This window comes from Clupea harengus, chromosome 17, assembly GCF_900700415.2.
Source record: "Clupea harengus chromosome 17, Ch_v2.0.2, whole genome shotgun sequence".
Classification (NCBI taxonomy): domain Eukaryota; kingdom Metazoa; phylum Chordata; class Actinopteri; order Clupeiformes; family Clupeidae; genus Clupea; species Clupea harengus.
The window spans coordinates 24,160,679-24,185,761 of NC_045168.1; the positions used below are offsets into that span (position 1 = coordinate 24,160,679).

At 41.9% G+C, this 25,083-nt stretch overlaps 1 protein-coding gene across 1 annotated transcript in view; it reads left to right on the forward strand.

Moving 5' to 3' along the window:
* The window catches only part of LOC105902693 (cadherin-7-like), a 65,918-nt gene that overhangs the window by 30,598 nt on the left and 10,237 nt on the right, over positions 1-25,083 (forward strand). Inside the window, exons 4-9 of the mRNA XM_031583929.2 lie at positions 4,495-4,614; positions 11,505-11,672; positions 14,343-14,530; positions 16,360-16,613; positions 17,923-18,059; positions 19,452-19,573. Coding sequence (XP_031439789.1) covers positions 4,495-4,614; positions 11,505-11,672; positions 14,343-14,530; positions 16,360-16,613; positions 17,923-18,059; positions 19,452-19,573 — 989 coding nt within the window. The remainder of the gene's footprint in view (positions 1-4,494; positions 4,615-11,504; positions 11,673-14,342; positions 14,531-16,359; positions 16,614-17,922; positions 18,060-19,451; positions 19,574-25,083) is intronic.

Sequence of the window (25,083 nt, forward strand, 5' to 3'; positions counted from 1 at the left end):
ACAAAACAGACATTGCACATCCTTTATTTTTTCTATTTCTGGAGAAAGGGGAGTTTCATCCAAAGTGGGCTTGAAGGTTTTGGAGCACCTGCAACTGACATCTCTCTTCCCTCTCCAGAGTGAATGGCCTTGTCTTCACATAATTGGGCTTGTGCTGCAATTACTCTTCCTCTCACGTAGTTGCAGCACAGTTACACGCTAGCACTGAGCTTTCTGGAGGATTACCCAGGCTGGGGTCTGCAGGGGGTACTGGGCTCAGAAGTAAATAACTAGTGGATTAAGAATGAGGGGTTTTAGACTCCCATCCCATGGGTGTCAGACATCGAGAGAGCGAGAGAGAGAGAGAGAGAGAGAGATAGAGAGAGAAAGAGGCTGACAGAGAGAACCCTCCAATAGCAGGACTCCACAGGCAAGGTGCTAAGAGTCTTTTGTCAGGGTCCACCCAGCATTTACCCTTTCTGGTTTATTTACCTCACAGTACCCCACAAACATGCTTTATGTGGAGTTCACTTGTTCATTCATCAGCCTGGTCTGTTAAGTATTTGCACAGAGGAGTGATTTACAGTGTGGTACATTATGGTGCATTGGCCAGTCACCTCCCGTACTATATAGCTCCTTTATGGATGTCTTTAAATCATTAATGGCCAAATACCTGCTGCGAGGCTGATGAATGGCTTCAATTAAGGGGAAAATCATGAATTTAATTAATTAAAGTAATTAGGCTCTGCGCTGAGACCCAGGCGTGCCAAGATCCGCTGGCTGTGAGGATTGCCAAAGACTTTTGTCCTCATCACTCCGTGTCACAGAGGTGAGGGCTCGAGGACAAGGCCACTGTGCCTCTGAGGGGACTGGCATGCAAAGGGGCATCTGATGGGGGCAGACAGGTGACTCATTACAGATGGCAATGGCGGCGTGTCAAATGAAGGCCTTCTTTAGATCCAGCCCTGACATGAATCCACACTGCTTTGAATGTTCTTCACTAAGTGATGAATTCTCTGATCAAGGTAAAATAGAAGTCTTTTCTGAACTTCCTCTCTCTCTCTCTCTCTTTCTCTCTCTCTGTCTCTCACTCCTTCTCTCTTTCTCTCTCTCTCTCTCTCTCTCTCTCTCTCTTTCAAGTCAGGGTATTATTTAAGATTGCATCATGGTAGCTGAATAGATTTTTATTTTGATGTATAAAAAAGGCAATGACTGATGTACTGTCATAAGGTCAGTGAGGGACACTGACAACCTTCCAATCTTTTCAAGGTCAAACCCCGGCCAGAACAGCCGCTCTAATTAAGGACTTACTTTGTTTGAGATTTGTCTTTTTTCCCTCTTCGCAGCAATTATGAAAGAACGCAGCTCCACTCAGAGTAATAATCCTCATCACTTATCCTGACCTGAGGGGAACAGGTGTTTAACCGGATGAATAGAATCATCTCAATATAAGTGAGGCATGGTAAATGCTCATTGAGATTTTGAAAGTTCTGAGAAGGAACAATCCATCTTTTCAAGAATGTATCCTACTCGAGCTCTCAAGCTGTTATATTAATTCTCGAGTTTCTGTATTACGTAACATAGAGTACTGGCGTGTAGTTTTGTAGTTCAGCTTTGGTATTCCTTCAGTTTTATATTCCAGTCAGAGCCCTTGGTAAACAACATATACGAACAGTGAATTCATTTTTTTCTTTCCTTTGCTGGAGACAAGGTGACCCGTCAGGGATCAAACCTTGAATCTGCACACATTTATGCCCCCGACATTTTAGATGCAAATCGTATGTTTCGTAGACGTGCATTTGGGGAAGATGGAATAGAAAGCGGTAGCCTAATGAGTAAGATTACAAATAAGGATTGATCTGACACCCTAGGTGCATTCAAATTTGGCAAACAGAGGCAAACATTCAAGGCATTTTCTTTTAACTTTATTTTGAATTTTAACGATTTTTTATGTATACATTCCGATTCCATTTCAATTTAAAGTGTAACCCTCTGCCCAGTGTCCATGTTTCTTCACTGAGACCTACCTTCTCAGACCAGTTGTGTGTGTTCGCAAACACTTGCAGTGAACTCAAAGTAAATGACAAACTGTTTGAAAAGGTTTGCAAACATTTGCCTTTGTTTGGTATTTTGAACCCACCTCCGGTTCACACATGGGGAATAAAAGTGGAAGTTCTATATGTGGCAATCTGCATTTTGATGTGGAATACAACACTGGGTGTTTATCTGTCCCCAAAGGGGACACATTTTTATGCAAGGTAAAATTAAATCTGGCCAGAATATATGGAGATATAGTTTAATGCACTCAGTAAAAGGTTTGCTGTTTTAGTGGTAAAACAACACACAATTGCTCATGGCAGTTGCAAGTTGCAAGTAGCCAATGTATTTAGTTGCTGTTTAAACTTAATCTTTGCCTCCGATTTACACAGAAAGAAACACATTTTAGGTACTAGAGTGCATTTTTTCTCTTGGTAATTGGTATTCCCAGTGGTAGCCTTCACAGTCAGCTCTTGTTTGGCTGTGGTTGATGAATACATGCCATGTGGAATTAGTGGAGATCTATTTTTTTCTCATTACAGTCTGATGACAATGGCTCACCCCCAAGATGCACAATTGATTCGAAATCCCCCATTGCATCCTCAATATCTAAAATAATGTCAGCCTGGAAATGAAAATGGACAGGTGAGAAGAGATGGGTCACTCATGAGACTAGTTATTAGAAGATAACTTTGAGAGTGATATGAAAACCAAATCACGCATTTCTGTATAAAGGGTATAAAGCTCTAATTGAAATCAATGTAAAGTACACCTGAACCCCAGTAGAACTGTGGTTTAGCTATCTAAGATTGTATTCTCGAGCATTTGATTTTGTATTATGTAAATGCCATTGGCTGGCAGTGCATATGCAAACCAGCCCCTCTGTATGATGCCTTTACCTTTCTGGCTAAGGGTAAGACTTTATCACCCATGTTGAATTATGGATAGCTTCTCTTCAAAGGAGCCTTGAAGAAGGCTTCTAGATGAACTGCAATGTATAAACCACTTGCAGCTGCCACTTGGTGTCATGTAGGCACAACAATAATTACGGCTGGATTCGCTGTGTGCCTCTTATGGGGCTCCCTGCCCACAGTGTGATCTCTTCCTCAGACTGAAAGGGTAAGCAATGACTTAGATCCCTCCTGACCAACTCCCATAGTGGAAAACATGCTTTTGATTGATCATCATTTGATTGACATCCTGTCAGTACACTAATATTCTAACATTACTAACATTGCTGAACCCTTCAAAATCTTATCAGCAGGGGTAGACACACACATAGCCATGAGCTATTCTGATTAGCTCATGCTAATGATGATTAGCTCATGCTGCTCAGCAGTTTTGCTTTTAATGAGACATAAGGCACTTGATTTATTAGGAATATGAGATGTGAAGTTAAAATAATATTTGTTGTTTGCTTTATCTCTCTGGGTCTGAAGGCTTAATTGAATGTATGTATTTGCTTAAACATCACCTTTGGAGCTGTAAAAGTCTTTCAAAGAGGAAGTTTCTCTTATTTTTATGTGATACACTTAACTGTAATCAAACTAAAAGCATTCATATAGCAGTCAGCTAAAGATTTATGATGAAAGGTTTACCTGTCCATCTGTTTAATGCTTTTCTATTCTTTGCTATGTGTTCTGTCAGGATCGATGTGACGTTTATGTTCTAGTCCCTGTTCTCAAAACAAATACGTTTCATAATGAAGGGCCAGCTCATTGTTATCATGGCATGAGCTCACCTGGACATCTTTAGGATCATTCTACAGATATTTTTCTGTTAATTGAGTAATTGTAATTATGTTGGTTGGAAATTGTACTGTCTAAAGGGACACAGATGCATTTGGTCTATACATACAATGATGCTGATACTAAGCTGGTGTCTATCCTTGTTTGTGCTGTTAAATTGATTTAAAATGCCCCATAATGGTCCACAGAGATATTTATGCTCAGTGCCACAGCCACTTTTGTTGGCTTTCCTTATTGTGGTTTACGACTGAAATTCACGATTTCTATCATCTCATGTTATAACCAATTCATTTGGTAAAAAGCCTGTAATAAATAGCCATAGTGGAGCGCTGGAGTTTATACGAGATTGAAACAGCTGGTAGTTGTAAAAAATAAAATGTAACCAATTTGTAAGGTGACAGTGCCTTTTATGTGAAACAGTGGGTGTTGTATCCCAGCTAGAGTTGGGCGGTGCGGTTATTAAAGTGAAATATGTAAACATTAAATAGCTCATCGACCTGTGCCACTTGGAAACATGACACACACAGGGAAATGAATGTACCACAAGGTTATGTCTTTGTCTGTGATGATCACTTACTGCCCCTTTCAAAGTGAGCTGTGAGCTGTACCCTTTCAAACAAAGATCAGTACTAAACCGTTTTTGTTGTTGTTGATTCTTTATGCGATCAAAAGTTTGCCCTAATCCTCTGTGCTATAACAGAAACTCACATGGGGTTTCCTGCCCACACAGGTACCCAGGTGGTCCAGGTGACGGCGACAGATGCGGATGACCCCACGTATGGGAACAGTGCCAGGGTGATCTACAGCATCGTCGAGGGCCAGCCCTACTTCTCAGTGGAGCCCAGGACAGGTAATGCTAACTCCCACTGACTGCATCTGCCCATCGAGGTGGAATAGTCAAGGTGATCAGTCTTATAGATCACATGGGGAAAGCAAACAAACCTTTTCTCCTTTTAATGTAGAGAGTAAATTGTTTGTTCAAACTTGGCATACAAAAAAAAGGATTTCTCTGCCATTTTATAATGTAAAATGTTCTTTAAAATGACGCCTCCAATGATGCAGGTGTCTACATCCATTGCCTGCTAGACCAGATAAAAGTCAAAGCAAGTATGAAAATGTGAGAAAACAAGCATGAGGAAAGTAAAGGTCATGTGCTTTCTCTCAGCTGAGGGCTGATTCCCCTGTCTAATTGAATTGCGATTGCACAACCTTGACTGCCAGCGTTGAGTAATAGTAAAGATCAAACATGCTCCTTGCAGTCTGGGAGCTTTACAGAGACATGGAGTATGTACAAAATGCCTCTCTGAGCCAATAGGTTGACGGTGTATTTCAGAAGACCATTTTAACCAACTTTAAAGCTCAATTCTTTACTGAAAACACAGCGGAATGTCTACCGGATAAATGTAGTGAGAATGTTTTTTTGCCCCTGTTTCTGCAAGTGGATGATAAGCCATTTGTGTTAAGGAGCACCTTGTCACTCCCTTTTACGTACTTTATTATTAGGCAATCTTCCTGTATTCAACATGGTTGAGAAGCTAGCACACATTTCTGTTGAATATATGAAGTAAGAATACAGACACCATTCAGTAGAGAATGTTCCTCTGTCAGGTGTCTTCCGTAGATGATCACTTTTTTTGATTGTGTCTCACTGGTGATTTAGGAATGTCTCAGCCAAGAGCACATTCAGTGCTCTCACTAAAAGTGAGTTGTCCGGTATTTCTGTGCCACAATAAGGGGTTTATCGGTGTCAAATACAAAGGCCAAACAGTGTTAACAGAGCACACACACACACACTATTTTTCTCACCCCGTACCAAGGAACAGATCCATGGTGAAGGTTTGCCAGCCAACATCTTCGTCTATCGAGGAACCAATCTGCTCACTGTCACATTAGCGACTTTGCATTTTGACAAGAGGACAGTCAGACAAGTGCTCGGTGTGGCTCTCAAGGCGTTTTCCTCACCATGGCTGCATTCAGTACACACACGATTTAACAACACATCTCACATGGGAGACAGCACAACACACTACATTCAAAATTCAACAGATATGTTCACAAGGGAAGAGGTGGTGTTTCTTCACCCAACAACACATAATCCACACATTAAGAGATTTGCCTCCCTGGTACATTGTATTGAGCTTAAGTATTGAATTCTTGAAGCACAGTGAAATACTATTGCCTGGGAGTCCATGTTGATTTCAAATTTGTCACCGCATATTCCCTTGGTACCTCAGACAGCTCAATCTAAACAGTCAAACCAATGAAGCACAGGATCAGCATGCAGACTCTATCAAAATAAAAGTTTATGGACAACCTGAAATCAATATGGTTAGCTCTGGCAGTCTGTTTCCACTGTGGATGAAGTCACAGCCCATCAATGTGCATGCATATGGACAGAGCAAGGAGAGATCATTGGTAAATCAGTGATTTAATGTTGTCCTTTATTTGAAATGCACAGCAGAGAAGTCTTTTCCTATCCTTACACCCCTGGTTGTGAGCAGGAAATGAATGTACTCTTACACACAGTATCTGGGTATTTCGGGTGAGGAGGGATTGATTTTAAACCAAGAGAGTGTGTGCATGTGATATAACAGGTACCAATATAGAGGTCTAGAGGATATAATATTCAATTGCATTTGATTGAGAGATGTGTTACCAGTGTGGCTTCCAAATTATACCTTCTTAGAGTAGTAATTTGCCATATGAGAGCACCTTCTTAGGCAGTAATGTGTTTTGATAGACGAACATGGTCCACTTCAGAGAAAGAAAAAGGCCTCCACATAATGACATTAACAGTCCTACTTGACTTTATGATTCATGGAAGAAATCTCATTTTATTCTACAAATAACTTTTGTTTGACTGCTTCAACTGCTTGATTCTCCAGCTCACCATATAGAATGGAACATTTAGGCATGTTTAACTGGCCGTATAGAAACCAAGACTAAGAAATTCAATTTAGTGAAGATACATATGACTGTATAATGCTACACCCCTTATATTTCTCTAGGCTAATATATATATATATATATATACGTATATATATATTTCATGTTAACATTGGTACCAAATGAGAGGACCCAGAATTAAAAACGGAAACAGTCCCCTTGGTGTCTTTGACATAGTGCCAAGTCTGGGTAGCTTGACCTAACGCCCAGACCGGTGCGGCTCTAAAGTGATTAAGTGGATGAGGTATAGTGGAAAGGGACTTGGGCAGGAAAGGGGTCTTGTGACCTGGAGGTTGAAGTTGTGTGTCTCTGGCTCTCTTTGCTTCAGCAAGTCTCTTTTCCAAAGTCCTTAATCCCAAATTGAATCCTCAAGGTGTCCTTGGGAAAAATGCTTAATCCTGGGAAGCTTCACTTCACTAACTGGCCAACGGTATAAATTTATTAGAGAGCCCAGGGGACAGTTACTTCTGTTGAATGTGCCTGTTTAACAAATGATGTTAGCAGTTGAAAACTAGGAATGAAGACTTTATAGCATTCTCATAGGTATCTGGCCTTACAAAGACAAAAGGAAGACTATTCTGAATCCAAACACACACACACATACAGAATTGAAGTATTTCTCGTCCACTTGGAGAAGGCCATGGATTGCTGCTGGTACAAGGCTGTTTAGATCAATCTCTTCTTTCCTAACGATAGCATGAAGCTAAGAGAACAGGGAGGCCCCGAGTGAAAGTCATTATGCCTGAACATGAAGGTCAAAAGGACCTAGCCAAGCATTTCAATTGGACACACCTGATACTTTTCATATTGAGGGTTTTTAATGATTCACCTTTATCTCCAGGGCTCCACCAGTCAAACAGAAAACTGTTTTTAATTGAAAATTAGTACAGGGAGGAAGGCAGAGACCAGCCCCACTGCTATCTGGTTATAGTTTCAGTGTCCACAAATTCCAATGTCACTGTTATTCAAATATAGGCCTAGTCTCTCGGCATCCAGCCTCCGCAGTTCTTTATTATAGATTCATACCGTTATAGAGTTTTTATACAGAACGAAGTCACTGACTTTCTGTTGATACATGTGTTCATATTCAGTGAGGTATTATGACGACTTAAGTGTCTATCGGACATTTCAAAGTTCTTGAATAATATGCATTGATGTAGCCACAGTGATCTCGACTGCCTTCTCACAACTGAGATAAATGTATGTACTGTATACCTTCTAGACAATCATGTGTAACATCCAAAAAGGGGTTTGTATATGGTGGGGCAGCCAAAAATAACCTTTTTATGGTTTATTGGGAATTGTTTTAGATATTAATTGACATTTTCTTTTTTGGGTTCTCCCCTGCAACGTTTCGATTTAGGCAGGAGGCTTATTTATTGACTCAATGCCTGACAGATGCTTTTTGTCAATAAAATTGGATTTCCTCCACAAGCCCACAGATCCGTATGCACTGATAAATACATCGTCTCCAGGACATGTTCAGGTCCTCACATACAGCGAAGGTAAATTCCCAGTTGTACTGAGCACAGATTTCCCAGTTTGAGGCCTTGGCATTTTAGTAACTGGATAAAGTATACGTAAGCAGACTGCCTGGGGGCACGGACAAAGTGCAGCTCTCATGTTTGAGATGTCCTGGCTCCCACAAGTAGCCTTACCCAGCTGCCCAGACACACACGCACACACACACACACACAGACACACACACTCATACACACACACACACACGCGCGCGCGCGCGCGCACACACACACTCACACACACACACACACACACACACACACACACACACACACACACACACACACACACACACACACACATTCACACACACACACATTCACACACACACACACACACACACACACACACACACACACATGGACACCCCTAGGCTACTCTCAAACACATCCCATCTCCCTTGCCTCCCCTCTCTCAGCCAAATGTCAAGCATGGTGTGCTTCCTCCAGAGATCACCCCCCCCCCCCCCCCTCCCCCCTCCCCCGCTCTGCAATCCGCCACCGTTGGCAAGGAGGAGACAGGCAGATAAATGCATGTTGGCTGCGCCGCGTTTGGCTGTGCGCCGAAGGCGAAGTGTGATGGCATGACATGGGTGCCCGCACTGCAATGTCGATGCTGGGATTTTTAATCATTGGGCCCCCCTCCCTACTTCCTTGAATGACACTGGTGCACACAAGATCCAGAGATAACACAGAGTGAGGGGAGAAGGGGGGGGGAGAGTGGAGTATATATTGAAGGATATCCAGGAAGAACAGGGAGAGAAAATGAAATAAGAAGCAAAAGGCAGGGATATGTAGAGAGGTAATATACAGGGTAGACAGAGAGAGAAAGAGAGAAAGACAGCGGACGGCAGGGCATGGTGTCTCTTCATGAGAAAGAGTCCCGCCAGGGGGATTAGCAGTGTCGTACTGGGAGAGATATGAGCTTCGTCAGGTACCGGGGAGACAGAGAAAGAGAAGAGAAGAACAGGCTGGAAGAGAATACAATACACTGGTCAAATAATTCATAGGATCATTAAACCTGCCCTCTCCCAAAATGGAGCACTGATACTGAATGAGCACGACAGATGAGAGACATATATTTGTCTCTAACAATAGGGTCATTCGCGTTGCGTTTCCATCTTGCGTATGCTATGCACACAGGAAGTGGCCTTGGCTCCATCGCATTTCTGCTATATAACTAGTCTGGTCTTTGACATTGTTCCATTTTTTTTTTAAAACACTCATATCATAAAACATTTATGTATGTAATATGTGTGGCAACATAATCATCAGGATTGTATACATTGGCATTAGCCTGATGCTCCACTGGATCTGCAAGTACAGTATTTTCCTTCATGTAAGTTCTCAGTTTGTCTCCGGTCTTGTATACATCTTTGTGAAAAGTTGCTCAGAAGTAATCAAGGTCATGTGAGATATCTTTCTGAATCTGTCCCACTGTTGCACCTGCACCGTGAGCATTTGATCTGTGGTGGGGCCACACTCCCTAAGGCATAGAGGGACACAGGCCTCACAGATCTCAGAGAGGCAGAACCTCGGGTCCATATCAATGTGCAGTAATTGGCAAGAGGGGTCACGCTGCTGTAGAAGGGGTCAGTGGGCCTGGGTTGGTCAAGACATTTGGGAGGATGTAAAGATTCATAGACATTTGCTTTGATTTGAAACTCACAAGTGGAGAGCATTTTTTTTATTGAAAACAATAGCTTTAGAGTGTTTGCATCAGGCTTGTGTAGAAATATGTGGGAGAGAGACAGGACATGTTCACATGGCAAGATCTTAAGCAAGGTTTAGAAAAAGAAAGTAAGTTTTCTTCAGTCTAAAAATAGAGTATTGACTGAAAATATGTATAAACCAGAGATTCTGCTCAGTTTTGTAGTTCAATGTGTCAAAATGACACATTTCTTATTTTCATTTATTTGAAATGTATTAGATGATACGAAAAATAAAGAAGGTATTTACAGCCAGTCTATAAAAGAGCAGTTTAGATATTAGGTTGTGACTCTTGAGAGAGAAAGGGATATGTGTCTGTCAATACTTCATTTTGTATTGTTGTCAAAGGCTTAAGAGGATTTTTTAAGATGAGTCATTTCTAATTAAGTGAAATATCAAGATATTTGTAGAATTTAATTACATCATTATGTTGACCTTTAAGAGGTACATGCTTTGAGTGTCATTTGTTACTTGAGCTGGCCTTGGTTCCTCTGGTGCCATAGAGGTTGCAGATCGGTACCACAGCTTTGGTCCGGTGATTTGGGGATTGTTCTGTTGTGATGTAGGCCTAATGAAATCAAATTAATTTGGTCGAAAGATCCCCATGGGTGAAGAATTCATCTGTAGCCTTAGTCATCAGAGTAAGATCATAAACTGACAGTGGTTTTATCATATATATTGAGCAATGCATAATACAGATGCAAACACTCTGACAGTGAGGGAGGAGAAAAAGTAAAACGGGGAGAGGATGTCGTAGATGTTATTGAAGAATAATGTGTCTGTGCTTTCCTACATAGTAATCTCCAACTTTTTCAATGAGATTTTACATTAAATACTTTGCAAATAAATTGCATAAATATTTGAAACTCATTAATTTTGAATCCAATAATAATTGCTTGAAGGGGGATTAGAATAGTGTTTTGCATTAAAGCCTTTGAGTAATTTCATGGGATTATTCTGATTTTCATCTTCAGTGAATTGGAGATAAAGTTACGATTTCATTTTATTATAGCAGATATTCTTTCACAAGCAATTTAGTCAGAGCGTCCGTTGTAATTACTTTATGTACCGACGGCCTGATATATGTGTGTGATTCAGAGAGTTTCCTTGTATAATAAAAAGCATTTTCCTGAAAGAAAGTTTAAAAAAAGGCATTTAAAAATGGCTAGACTAATTTAAGTGCAAAGAAAGTGGTCTTAAGATATGCTTGAGGAAATCAGTGTTGAGAGAGTTATCAAAGGTCTGTATGTATTATTTTATAATAATTTTAAAAGTGTCCATATCTCTGAAACATCATAGTATGCTGCATATTTGAACAGCCGTTTGCTATTTGCAATCCCTCTTCTGAGAAGGCATTCTCTTCTGTGTTCTTCTGTGAGGCTTATAGTAATGAGGAGACCACCTGATGTGAATATGCACGGAAAACTATAAAGGAGCTCACATTATACAAAATAAGATTTAGCAGATACCACACTATCAAAGTTCAGTATCAGAGAGGTTTCAGGGATACACTGTATAGATGTATGGAGCCAATAACATTTCCCTGAAAATCTCGGCTCTGCAGGCATCGTGAGGACAGCTCTTCCCAACATGGACCGTGAGACCCGGGACCAGTATCTGTTAGTCATCCAGGCTAAAGACATGGTTGGTCAGATGGGAGGTCTCTCAGGAACCACCTCTGTCACCGTCCTGCTAACCGATGTGAATGACAACCCACCACGTTTCTCACGCAGTAAGGCACCCATTGTATGTTTTATTACTGTTACATGACATGCTCCTTGTAAGTTTTAATTACAATTTTCCCCTCGTTTTGAAGATGAAATCAAGTTTGAATGTACTCACAGAAGTATGTGTTGAAATGAACGAGGTGTATCGTAAATACTGTAAGGTCAAAGAAACAGTGTATTCCTTTCTGCAGTGCGTCCAACATGTAAACTCACCAAAGCAGATCAGTTTAGAATTATTTGCCACACTTCTCCGATCACTGACATCTGCTTATGCCTGAGCTTGTAGGACATGCTGCTCATGTATTATCAAACTTCCTCAAAGACTTCAAATATGAAGAACCCAAGAGATTAGAACAAATCTCTACTCCTCCCCCCTTCACACCTCCCTCCCTGTCTGTATGCTGAGGGCATTTTGACACCTGGACCTACTCCTTCACTCTCTCTCTTTCTCTCTCTCTCTCTCTCTCACACACACACACACACACACACACACACACACACACACACACACACACACACACACACTCACACACACACACACACACACACACACACACACACACACACACACACACACACACACACACACACACACACACACACACACACACACACACACACAAACACAGACCACCCTACCACCACCACCATCACATTCATCCTCATCCTATTTCACAGGTTTGCAAATGGGTTCCAGGCAAGGCTCAGGGGTTCCGGAGGGCGAAGGTGCCGTGCCTAGTGTGATAATCCCAGCCTCCTGTAATCGTTTTTACTGCTGATAGTCTGGCGACCAGCAGCTCTGTTTCTGTAATGCTGCCCATCGGAAAGTCGGCTTACTTTTGCTGAGCCCAAGAAAGGAAGGGAGTGGGAGACCAGGGGTGGCGGAGGGGGGGGGTTGGGGGTGGGGCAACAAACTTCAGCTCTCTCCACCAGGTGAGCCGTGCCCACTGCTGACTCACATGTCTCGCTTTACTGGGAGAATGACGAGCAGATCCGAGCTGTGCTTCTGAGACTGTGGAGCCACAGTTCATGAGCACGATAGAGAACATTGTGAGGTTAGGTTTTAAGAGATGTGGGACGGTCTGAGGACAAAGGTGATGAGTACAAATTTCAAGGGGAAGACAGAAGCAGTGGGAGACACTAGGAGACACTAGGAGGAGTGGGAGACACTAGGAGACACTAGGAGACACTAGGAGGAGTGGCAGACACTAGGAGACACTAGGAGACACTAGGAGACACTAGGAGGAGTGGGAGACACTAGGAGGAGTGGGAGACACTAGGAGACACTAGGAGACACTAGGAGGAGTGGGAGACACTAGGAGACACTAGGAGGAGTGGGAGACACTAGGAGACACTAGGAGACACTAGGAGGAGTGGGAGACACTAGGAGACACTAGGAGACACTAGGAGGAGTGGGAGACACTAGGAGACACTAGGAGACACTAGGAGGAGTGGGAGACACTAGGAGGAGTGGGAGACACTAGGAGACACTAGGAGACACTAGGAGGAGTGGGAGACTCTAGGAGACACTAGGAGACACTAGGAGACACTAGGAGGAGTGGGAGACACTAGGAGACACTAGGAGACACTAGGAGGAGTGGGAGACACTAGGAGACACTAGGAGGAGTGGGAGACACTAGGAGACACTAGGAGACACTAGGATACACTAGGAGGAGTGGGAGACACTAGGAGGAGTGGGAGACTCTAGGAGGAGTGGGAGACACTAGGAGACACTAGGAGGAGTGGGAGACACTAGGAGGAGTGGGAGACTCTAGGAGGAGTGGGAGACACTAGGAGGAGTGGGAGACACTAGGAGACACTAGGAGACACTAGGAGGAGTGGGAGACACTAGGAGACACTAGGAGACTCTAGGAGACACTAGGAGACACTAGGAGACTCTAGGAGACACTAGGAGGAGTGGGAGACACTAGGAGACACTAGGAGACACTAGGAGGAGTGGGAGACACTACGAGGAGTGTGTGTGTGTGTGTGTGTGTGTGTGTGTGTGTGTGTGTGTGTGTGTGTGTGTGTGAGTGTGTATATCGTGCCTATTCTATGGCCTAAGTTAAAAAGCCAAGACAGAGATGATGTGCTGGTAACCAGTGTCTGGATGATGAGCAGTGGGAGCTTAGTTTGAGAGAGCAGCTAGGTTCATTTTTAGACAAGGCCCAAGACTGTATAAATAGAGTCCTATACCCATGTCTTGAAACTTGATTTATTAAATTATTTGTACTTTTCTTATCATTGTGTTTTTAGGGGGTGGAGGTGGGTGGCAGGCAGCATATATACAGCAAGCCACCATTTTAGAATAAACTCTAAGAATACGCTTCCAAATGAAACACAAGCTCACTTGAGCATCAGTTCTACATAGCACCTCCCAAAAGCACCTGCTTAATATCAAGGTCTTGGATTCTAGTAAATATTTGCACAACCTCGCTTTGAAGCTCCCTAAAGCACCACACGTTTGCAGTATGAGACCTGTGTTTCAGTCAACCTACTTAGCTCTGAAATGCTTTAACGTTTCTTCAACAGAGACCCAGTAGGTTTTGTGTCAAATATTATGGAGCCCCTATGGGGTACTGGATGCTTAGGCAACATTGAACCCCCGGGAATAACAAAGGTGTGAAATGTAGCATATTGAATAACCACACACAGGCATTGCTTCCTGTCTGCAGAGTCCTACCAGTACACTGTGCTGGAGTCTCTGCCTGTGGCCTCTGTGGTGGCCAAGCTGAAGGCAGCAGATGAAGATGAGGGCTCCAATGCTGAAATGGACTACCGTATAGTGGACGGAGACGGCCCCAGCATCTTCAACATCACCACAGATGAAGACACCCAGGAGGGCGTTATCATTTTGCAGAAGGTAGATATTTAAGTAGTTCCCAAATATTTAACAATTAATTGAGATATGATATGTAATCCCTCTCAGGTTATTAATATTATTACTTTCGGTTATTTTATTATTTCAGATGTTACATTTAGACAATAATAAGATAAACAGCCTGCGCCCATGGATCCATGATATTAGATGCAGACAGACATGAAAATAGAATTTCTTGTCACATTGATCTGAGGTTGCATCAGTTAGTTAGGAATTTCAAAATTGCAAATGTTATGCATGGTTTCTTGTGGTTCCTAGTCTGACACACTGACGTGGAATTTAATGGGGTGATGGAAAAACAATACAAAGAGGTGCTTTGTGAGTGAGGCAGGAACAGCATATATTGCTGAACGCACAGCAAATCGGGTTATCCTTGTAGTAGAGCTCAGCAAAAGGTGTTAAGACTTAGTAGCAAGGAGGGCCAAGGTTGCTGTTAAATTGATAACAGTCAGGAAGAAACATGGACATGAAAATCTATAAAGATGAGCCACCACTTGCTAAAGGAGATAAAGAATGTCTTAGCACTTGTCTGTCAGTTTAGGAATGACCACTCCAGGAGATGATTTGTGTACCGGTTTTTCCTTCTCATAGTTATTCTCATATCTTTTGAGCTACATAAATGTAAATGGAGACCCTTACATTTAGATAGGTTGGTCACCAGACATGAGTGGGCTCCAACAAATGTCCACTGCAGAAATATTGTATATCTGATTTTGTTTAAATTTAGTATGTCAAATTATTGTTACCTGTCATTTCCTGGTGGCCACAGCAATTGACAGGCATTAAAGTAATGAAATTAATGTATTTTATATACAGTATATATAAATGCACAGGTGGGAAAGGTTGAAGCGTCTTTAACTCAATCTTTTAAAATATCTTTTAAATAAAAAGCTTTCATAAAATCAATGAGGCGGTCTTATCTCAATAAAAAAATTATTTGGCAGGAGACCCATATGTTAGAACGGAGAGTCCATTTATAGCCACCAGTATAGATTAGTACATTTGAAATGTGGTGGTCTGTCCAAATTCATCAATACTTTCAAAATCCTTTGGAATGGACTGCTGTAGCATGTCTGACAACTAGAACAGCATGTCATCTGCAAAGACGGAAAAATTAACAGATGTCCCTAGTTTGATAGGAGAGAGCAATTTGTTTTACCAAATAAATTGAGCAAGTGGTTTGGTGGAATTAAAGATCAAAATAGAACATTCTTAGTGTCTCATCCAACATTACCCCTCCTAGAGACAATGCATCGTCATCCAAAGTTCAAATTGTTAGGGACATACCACAACTATCACTCATCCAAGTGCCCCATGCTCTTTTCAGCAGTGACTAATAAAAGCTTGCTGGAGACACACATTCCCTGCTTCGACAATAACAAGTGAACAAGTGCTTGTCAGCTTTTTAGAAATCCTGATTGATCAGAATTGATCAAGCGTTGAATGACTGTCTCCCAGTGACAGATAATAACTGGTACCAACGAGGTTTATTTGACCTTGTCCGAATTACCCAGAAGGCTTTTTTAAGCAATTAATAGATACCATTCATACTGCATACAAAAAATCGGATTACAGCTTGAAGGAGCCTTAGGGGTATAAAGGTGGAACATGTTACTGGAGGTCCTACTCTTTTCAGATCTTTATTTCCAATTAACACAAATGTGTGAATTTGTGGACATATAGTTGTCACTGGTGGTGTTTCTCCCTGAATGCTTTGTGTGTTCCCATATACTCATTTGGTGTGTCATGGCATACGCACACCAACTGGTTACTCATCGTTTCACTTTTTAATATGAATTTCTCATCCACAGCCTCTGGACTTTGAGACCAAGAGCACCTACACCCTGAAAGTGGAGGTCACCAATCGCTATATTGATCCTCACTTCTTGACCTATGGGCCCTTTAGTGACACAACCACTGTTAAACTCACAGTGGAGGACATCAATGAGCCCCCCATCTTCACCACTCCACTCAGTAAAATGGTGGTCTCGGAGGCTGCTAAAGTTGGCACTATAATCGGGAGTGTCTCGGCTCGTGATCCAGATGATACCAACAGTGGCATCAGGTAAATCAATCAATCAATAAAACAATTCATCAATCTTTCAATCTATCTTTCTTTCTCTCTCTCTCTCTCTCTGAAACTAAGAGATGTATTTGATTGTCATGATCATAATTTCAAGTAGATTTGCCATATTACATATTAGGTCAGATTGATGTTTGTCACTGCAACTAAATCAAAGAAATTAATAAAATGCCCAAAAGCTGTGATTGTATTCAAATATATGAATATAAAATGTTCTCTTCTCTCCAGCTGCTGTGCTGTGTTGTGTTGTTGATATTTAGTGTCATTCTTCATGACACTGCAGAGCAGACAGAACAGATGGCCTGATGCTCTGTCATATATGGAACATCAAAGGCAGAGTGGGGGAGGGGGGGGGGTTCCCCTGAGGAACCTGATGAAGAGCTATGGCAATCCAAATCACAAACTGTGCATTTATGCTAAAAAAACCTGGTCCTATTCACACTGGGGACCACTCCAAATTATGTGCTAATTGAAAGAATATTGCATGGTGCTCTCACTTGGGCTGCTATGATTGTCTGTAATTTTAATCAGAAAATCAAATTACTTGACCATTGTTGTTGTAAATTGGTTCTTTTTGCTTGTGCACTTCCTTCACCCCATGCTCCATGCTCCTGATTGAAATCACATTACAGTACAATAACTGGGAGAGCCTTTAGAGGCACACTGCACGGAACAATGTGCGTTAGATTAATAGCAGTTAAATGCTTAAGGCCTTTTCACTTCGTTCACGAAAGTTCATTTATTTTATTTATTTATTTATAGCTTTGGAAAATATTTTAGTTTAATTTTTACTTGTGTGGTGACACTTTTGAATGTTTTGAAAAGCAGTTCAAAGTTGTAAATGCAGGATGAGTGAAATTGATGTTAAAGCTTGTTTTTGGAATGAAGCACCATAATGACTGTCAGTGTCACATCTGGCAAAGTAAGGAGAACTGATTGACACTTGTTGAAAGTCAGTCAAGTAATGCATGGGCTGTGATTTGACATGATTTTTCTCCACAAAACTCATCATAGCTATTGGGTTGGCTCATACCCACTCATCATAGCTATTGGGATGGCTCATACCCACTCATCATAGCTATTGGGATGGCGCCATGGAAAGATGCCAGTGAACTGAGAGAGCACCATCCAAAAGCACAATTAACTTGTTTGGTCTTGCATTAAACTGTAGAGCAAAAGCCAGTTTGGGTTTTAGGGCTGAATCCGAGAGTTTTATTTCTCAACAAGTTTCTATCTCAGCAGCACCAAACCTGTCCCATGACTATTTGTTTTCCCTTTGATGGGTTTGCAGGTACTCTATTGACAGAAACACTGACCTGGAACGCTTCTTCAATGTGGACGCCTCATCAGGAGTTATCAGTACTGCAAAAGCCCTCGACCGAGAGGTCAACTCTGTCCATAACATCACTATCTTTGCCATGGAGAGCCGTAAGTGCATATCTGGATGTCCATCTTTATGTCTTTTTTTGCAAGTACTATATGTCACAAAGGTCTTCATATCTACTGTGTTTGTATCTTTCTTTCCCTCCGCTCCTCTGTATGTTGTCATGCAACACTTGGCCCCTCCACCTGCCTTAACATTTAGGTCATGATGAGCTTGTTGGGGAATGTTAATTGTCCAGCTTGGGATTGGCTCTGATTGGCTCTGACCCCTTGGCCTCGTTGAGTGGCAGTGAATGAGAGAGATGCTGAGTCAGGCCGTAGGGGCGCGTGTCCACGCGTTCACTGCTCATGCAAATGTGATGGCCTGAGGTGGCAGGTGACTTCAATATTAAGGACACCAGTCTCAAGGACAGGGGCTCTCCCTTCTTGTTGTTTGATGCACACTTTATAGCTGCCTTTTTTGTATCCTTGGCACTATACAGACCCCGCACCTACCTAATAAATGCAATTTTAATGTTTTTGCCATTTGAAATGTGTAAACACCTTAACCTCAGGGTTTAAAAGTTAACTTTTAAAAGTCGGAACAAATCATATTAGAATTGCTCTGTGGAACACAGCCAATTATACTGTTACCCACTCCATGGTTAAAGCTACTGTACTATACAAAGTGCCTTTCATTACCCTACAAAGGGTTGCCCTGAATATGAATTCTGTCTCAGATGCACCATGCAGTGTGAGCTCTCAGTCAAGCACTTTGCAACATTTTTAATTCGAGAAAATGCACTGGGTTTTATAGGACTTGGTGTGAGTGAAAGGTCATAGCATCCCTTCCTTTTTATTTTATCGGTATAAAACTGCCATGGCAGTTCCCTTGAATACAGGTATTAGTACCTATTATTTGAATACAGGTAGTACCTATTATTTGAATACAGGTATTAGTACCTATTATTTGAATACAGGTATTAGCACCTACAGTATGTTTTGAATACAGGTATTAGTACCTATGTGTTGAGGAAGAGCATGCTTCGATCTAGGCTACTCGTCTTCCCACTGCCTCCACAAACACTGGATCTGTATGTGACAAACAAGAGTCCTTATCAGAGGTCCCATGGTCAGTCATCTCGTTGTTCATGGTTATGTGAATGATGTGTCATTGGCAGTGAAATGGCTTGTTTTCACTGATCCAAATGATCGAATGCTTTTAAACATCCACTGTTCTTTTCAGCTATGCCAGTTTTAGCACTTACGGACATGATGTGTATTAATAACATGTTTGTTAATAACATGTTGCCATTTTGTCATCTCTGCCCACACCATTCTTAATGGATGATTAAATTCCTGTGGACCATTATGCCATTGTGTTCTTCCACAAGTCAAATACCCAGTGCTCATTTTAAATGTGTTTTATTTTGTCTCTAAATTCTTTCCTTGTGCTAGAGGACCCGTCACAAGTAGGGAGAGGTGTAGCGCTCATCACAGTGATGGACATCAACGACAACGCCCCCATGTTTGCCATTGAGTATGAGACTCTTTTGTGTGAGAACTCTGCACCAGGGAAGGTAAGCCTCCATCACTTGGATATACTGTAGCAACTTTCTCCATTTATGTGCAGTTCATCCAAGGTAATTGAACCATCTATGCCTTTAAAGATGATGACTCTGCTTAGAATAGAAATGCTGATCCGAGAAAGGAAGTAACTGAAGAAGCAATGGAAACAAGAAGATGGTGAACAGAAAGAAGGTGCTAGTGTACTGCAGGCAGAGGTACAGGAGGTAAAGAAGTCGTTTAGTAATCAGAAGGTTGCTAGTTCGATTCCCTGTCGAAGCGTCCTTAAACAAGACACTGAACCCCTAATTGCTCCTGATGTGCAGTGTGCCATCAGTGTAAATGTAAAATGTGTATACATTGTAAGTCGCACATATGTAAGTCGCTTTGGATAAAAGCGTCTGCTAAATGACTAAATGTAAATGTGTACTGCAGGCAGAGGTAAAGAATAGACTGGCTATTGGCTTTATTCACTCACAAGAAAATGGGACATTTGATAGAAAGGAGCTACAGGAGTATAACAGCTATATATGGACGATCAGAGGATCTCGTGTTCCCGGCAGACATTCCTCCAGTTGGGGAGTTGACCAATGGACGACAGCCCGCCCAGGTGGAGTGAGGCGCATGGGCTGCGTTCTCTCCCAGCCCTAACGGGGTACATTATTGTGTCTATGAAGGGCCGCCTAATGTTTTGAAATATCTATGGAAGCTCATGGTGATTGCATGGAGAAAAAAAAGGACCAATTCTGAGGATGTGTTGTCAGGCAGGTGGTATTTTACCCCAAAGAATGATGTAAACAACAATTCAGTATCAGTCTTCTTAATGTGCAAGGAAAGATCATCTTTAGCATGGTAGCAAGGAGGTTGGTCTCTTATCTGATAACAGTTTAGCAAATATTTAGCAGGTATTTTCGTGTCGATTTTTATCCTGGGTATTTCTAGATGTTAGAACATAGTAACAGGATTTGGCATCAAATTCAGGCTGGCAGCACAGAAGGCAGGGACGGAGTCACTCAAAGTAGCTTTAAAGGAGTTGTCTGAATCTGCTGAAAAGCAAGCCAGTGGTTGTGGGTTGTGCCTCACACTACTTGGCATTGTGAATTAACCTAAACTAAAACCGAGATGCATTCAATCTTGTCCAGGTGTATCTCGAGATGTATCTGTTGTTGTCTCTGATAGTGGTCGACACTGATGAAGGAAGTTGCCTTCTTGAAAACCCCAGTGAAAAGCTCACAAAGGCAGCTTTGATGTTGTATCCTGCTGCTCCGGTTCTGTGCTTGAGCAGTCATGTTGTGTTTGGCACGTGTGGACTACAGACAGCTCATACTGTACCGTGAAGGAGGGCCTTTATGGATCTCCAGCCAGTTGTGCGTTGTAGAACAAATAATGTAACTTTTCCTGTGTATAACTACAATCATGCAGGCTTATGCTGTCAGTCTGATAACTGCTCCACTACCTGATGGCTAATTTGGAGTATTCCTTGAAATATGAGTCATTTTCAGTGTTTTGTTAGTACAACTTTCCAAACCAATGAGAGTGAGTTTTTTTCACAATTTCTCATCACATTCTCAAGTCTCATCTGCAATTTTTCCCTTTAATTCAGATATAATCTACATATACCACACACAGAAGCTGTAAAACATCTAGAGAAATCTGCTGCTTTGAATGCGAGTGCCTCATTGTAATTGCAATGTATGGTTTAAAGGAGTTTCTGCTGTGGCAGGTCTTACTTCACATGCAGGGTGTGTGCTGGATAGGGATTGTTCATCAAGGGTGACTGTACATAAACATGCATCTTGGCATCATGCTGTCAAATCAGCGAGACTGTTCCTTGAAATTAAAGCATATAGCCTGGGATAGCATGGCATTCGATTAGCTGGGGGTTGTTTAGCATGTGGCATTATGGTAGCTAAATGACTAAACATGTCTCTGGTGGTGATTTGTCTGCTCCTGGCATTTGGAAAATACAATCAGAGGGAGAGGGGGAAAGCAAGATTGCAAAACCAAATAAGAACAATTGATCAAAATGATATATTGATTTAAAAATGGCCATTAGGCAGCCTTAAATGTGCTTTTATGGTTATTTGTCAGTGTAGACTCCTCTTGCTTGTTGTGCGTGTGGACATCAGGTTATGCTTTTTTTTGGGGGTGGTTTGTGATGTGCTATACATTTTTCTTTTGCCGTTTGCTTTTGCTTTTTGAAGTATTTTTTCAATGTAGGGAAAGGTGTAAATGACACTGATGGTCAACACTCAAGTCACTTCAACCCTCTGAAACAACAGAATTACACCAACAATAAAACACTCCATGAGGCACAGATTATTGGCGTCTCTTCAGTGTTTTTGCTAAATCTCGGGTATTCAGTTGGATTTTGGATTTTCTGTTTTCTATTGATCATGAACTTTTTTTTAAAACCACTTGAGTCAATCCAAAGGTAAACCACAGTGTAGAAAAAAAAATAGGATTCCATCCAGTCCAATGTTCTGCATTACTGAAGAGGAACAGTAAAACTAGGAACTTGGCTGTAAAGGCACTGGGTGATCGTTAAAATATAACAGAATTATTACAACAATCACATAAACTGTGTATGTTTAAGTAATTGAGGACATGAGGACAGTTGTGTTTGGGTGGCACGTTGATTAAACACAGTCCCAGTCCCCTGTAATCAGTCGGGGGCCAGTGCAGAGAGAGAGATGAAATACTAATGTTTGCTCTGCGCGGGCTGTGCCCTGCGTCTGGGAGGCAGCAGATTTACGGGTCGGGCCAGGCCTTGTAATAACCTGCCATCTTTCAGAGCCTAATTAAAAGCCATCTCGCGACGGGGGCCCTCGATGGAGACGCCAGTCGTTACGGATCACCAGTGCGTCTGTCTTCTGCCATAATATTAATTGATATTATGTGGAGGGTAGCAGGGCTGTGGGTGGTTGGGTGCCTGGGATGGAGGCGGAGGGTGACAGAGACAAGGGAGGAGGAGGAGGGGTCATGCACTGTGATCATAGCCATCGTCATCGCTATTTCATGCATGGGTGGGTTATGAGCCTTCATGCAACCTCCCCTCACCCTTCAGGGCATGGGCATGCTGTGAAATACCCAGTACTAGTGAAGAGTTGGGTTCTGTGTCTGAAGTTTATATGGTGTGTGCCTATCCTGACAGTACAGCTGTTAACCAGAGCTTCTCGTAGCCTTCGGTGTTTCATAGGCTTGAGGACTCACACAATAAAGGCACTCTTAAAGAAAGGAACTGTGTTTGTAAGGCCACAGAGCTTCCATTCAATTCCCTTTAGTTTTCTCACTGATATGATTCTTTCAGAGTTGTTTAGAAATGTATTTTTTTTAATTTTCAATGCTTTGCTATGGATTAAGCATGATTGCTGTTGATATCGTTATTGTGTGGCTAAGTTTCTCCTCTTATCATCAACAACATGCTGTGTGCTTTATGGGGATGCAGAACAGAAAGGGTTTTATCATCGTCATGGACAATTAGCAAGTCAGGGTATCAAGAGTGGGTGGTTACTAAATGAAAATAGCACATCAGTTAAGTGGTTAGGAGTGTATGATTATGAGTATATCAATGAGTTAATGTCTATCAAAAGCTTGAGCAAAACTGGAAATAAAAAGTCATTGCATTCACCCTATCCTACAGCTGTGTATTGTTTTGTAATCTCAAGTCTGTCAAAACTGCCAAATACCACACCACAAATTGGAACATGGAATCGATCTACAACACCTCACATAAAAGGTTGGTGAGTGATTGAAAACTATATTATCTCTGATGCAAACAGAAGGCTGATGAAACAACCATAAAGTCACATATAGTGGCTGGCCTCCATTCTGTGTGTCTCTCCTTGTGAGATTGTCATTTACCCTTTCTGTGGTGCAGTAACGCACCAAGCCATGCCCCATGGCTGCTTAGTGAGGTGAGATGAGAAGGAAAGAGTGAAGAAATCGATTTTAGAAGTAAAACGGGACAAAAAAACAGTGCAACAAGACAATACATTCAAATACAAATATGGCTAATACTAAGACATGAAGACTATTTAGTTGAAATCCATTATTGGTGCCTAGTACTTGGATTACTGGTTTGACATCTAAGAAACAAAGTTCAGAAATGATAAGCCACTCAGTCCGGAAGCCAAAGCAGGGGAGGACCCCACGGGTGGCCGTGGAGATGCCCATTGTTTTCAGGGCTGTGCTTCTTTGCGAGCCCTGCCATTGATGTTGTTTAAGTCATTACCAACATACTCCCATAGGGATATACTCTGGAAATCTGGAGCCTGGGGTGACAGCGTCCCCTCCTCATGCCCCATGTCACCATAGTAACTGTTTGTACCAGCAGCCATTAAGATGACATTATTTATACATTTTTCAATTATTGTTGTTATCTTGTTGGATGGCTCTGAAGGGAGCATTATTGGCCTCATCTGAAAGAGAGGGAGATGGGAATGACACAGATGAAAGACTTTGCCTTGGTCTGGAAATGCTTGGACCGTATCAAATTAATGAGCGTGATTGTCTGTGTCAACTTTGTGAGTGCAGAAGGGGGAGTTTAATTTCTGTCGGAACGACACTTTTATGTGACAGTGGCCTTTCTTGCCGTACTCTTGAGAACATTCAGGGGCAAAGAAGGCACAGTCCAGACATTAAGTTGCAATAAGGCATTCATTATACTGACAGAGCCAACACTTTGTTGCCGCTGTTAAAAAAAGACGGCCAGATTCAGAAAGAACAAAATAACAGGCCCCTTAAGTCCAGAAAACCATCACTGTGATGAAAAGGCTTGTTCGTTGGCTACTTTGAGTTTGTATTGTTCATGCTGATTTGTTGTGTAGTTCCTTATATAGACCCTCATTACCTCACTCATCTACCCAATAACTTACTGACACAGGTACATATAGACATACCGTACCACAATGTGTATACTACTCTATGGTCAGCACAAAAGCAACTCATATTATAGTACACGTTTTCTTAATCTTCTGATAAACATTTTCATAACCACTTTATGAATATTGTCAGCCAGACACTTCACACCACACTTCATGAAGAAAGTACACATTCTGCAGACAGCTCCTTGAAATTGTGCTCTTGAATGCCTGGCCAAGGCTGGTTCCCCCCTGAAAATCCACTTGACAAAAGCACCAATCCTCTGTGCTGTGTCCCCTGTTACTTTGAACTCTGCATTCATTGGGGCATAAGATTGGTTTAGAGTGTTCCACTGACTGCACTCTTGCCAATCAATCCTATCAAAAGTTCAACCAAGTCCTAAATGGTTGTCTCCAGACAGTTTGTGCACGGCAATGTTTATGAATAGCTCCACAAGAATAGCCCATGACAGCTGACAACTAAATCAAGTAATTAACTAAACATGTGAAATGATCTACCAATTGTGTAAGATAAATACACTGGACCTGTAGGAATAGAGGACAATTTGTGTGTGTGTGTGTGTGTGTGTGTGTGTGTGTGTGTGTGTGTGTGTGTGTGTGTGTGTGTGTGTGCGTGCGTGTGTGTGTGTGTGTGTGTGTGT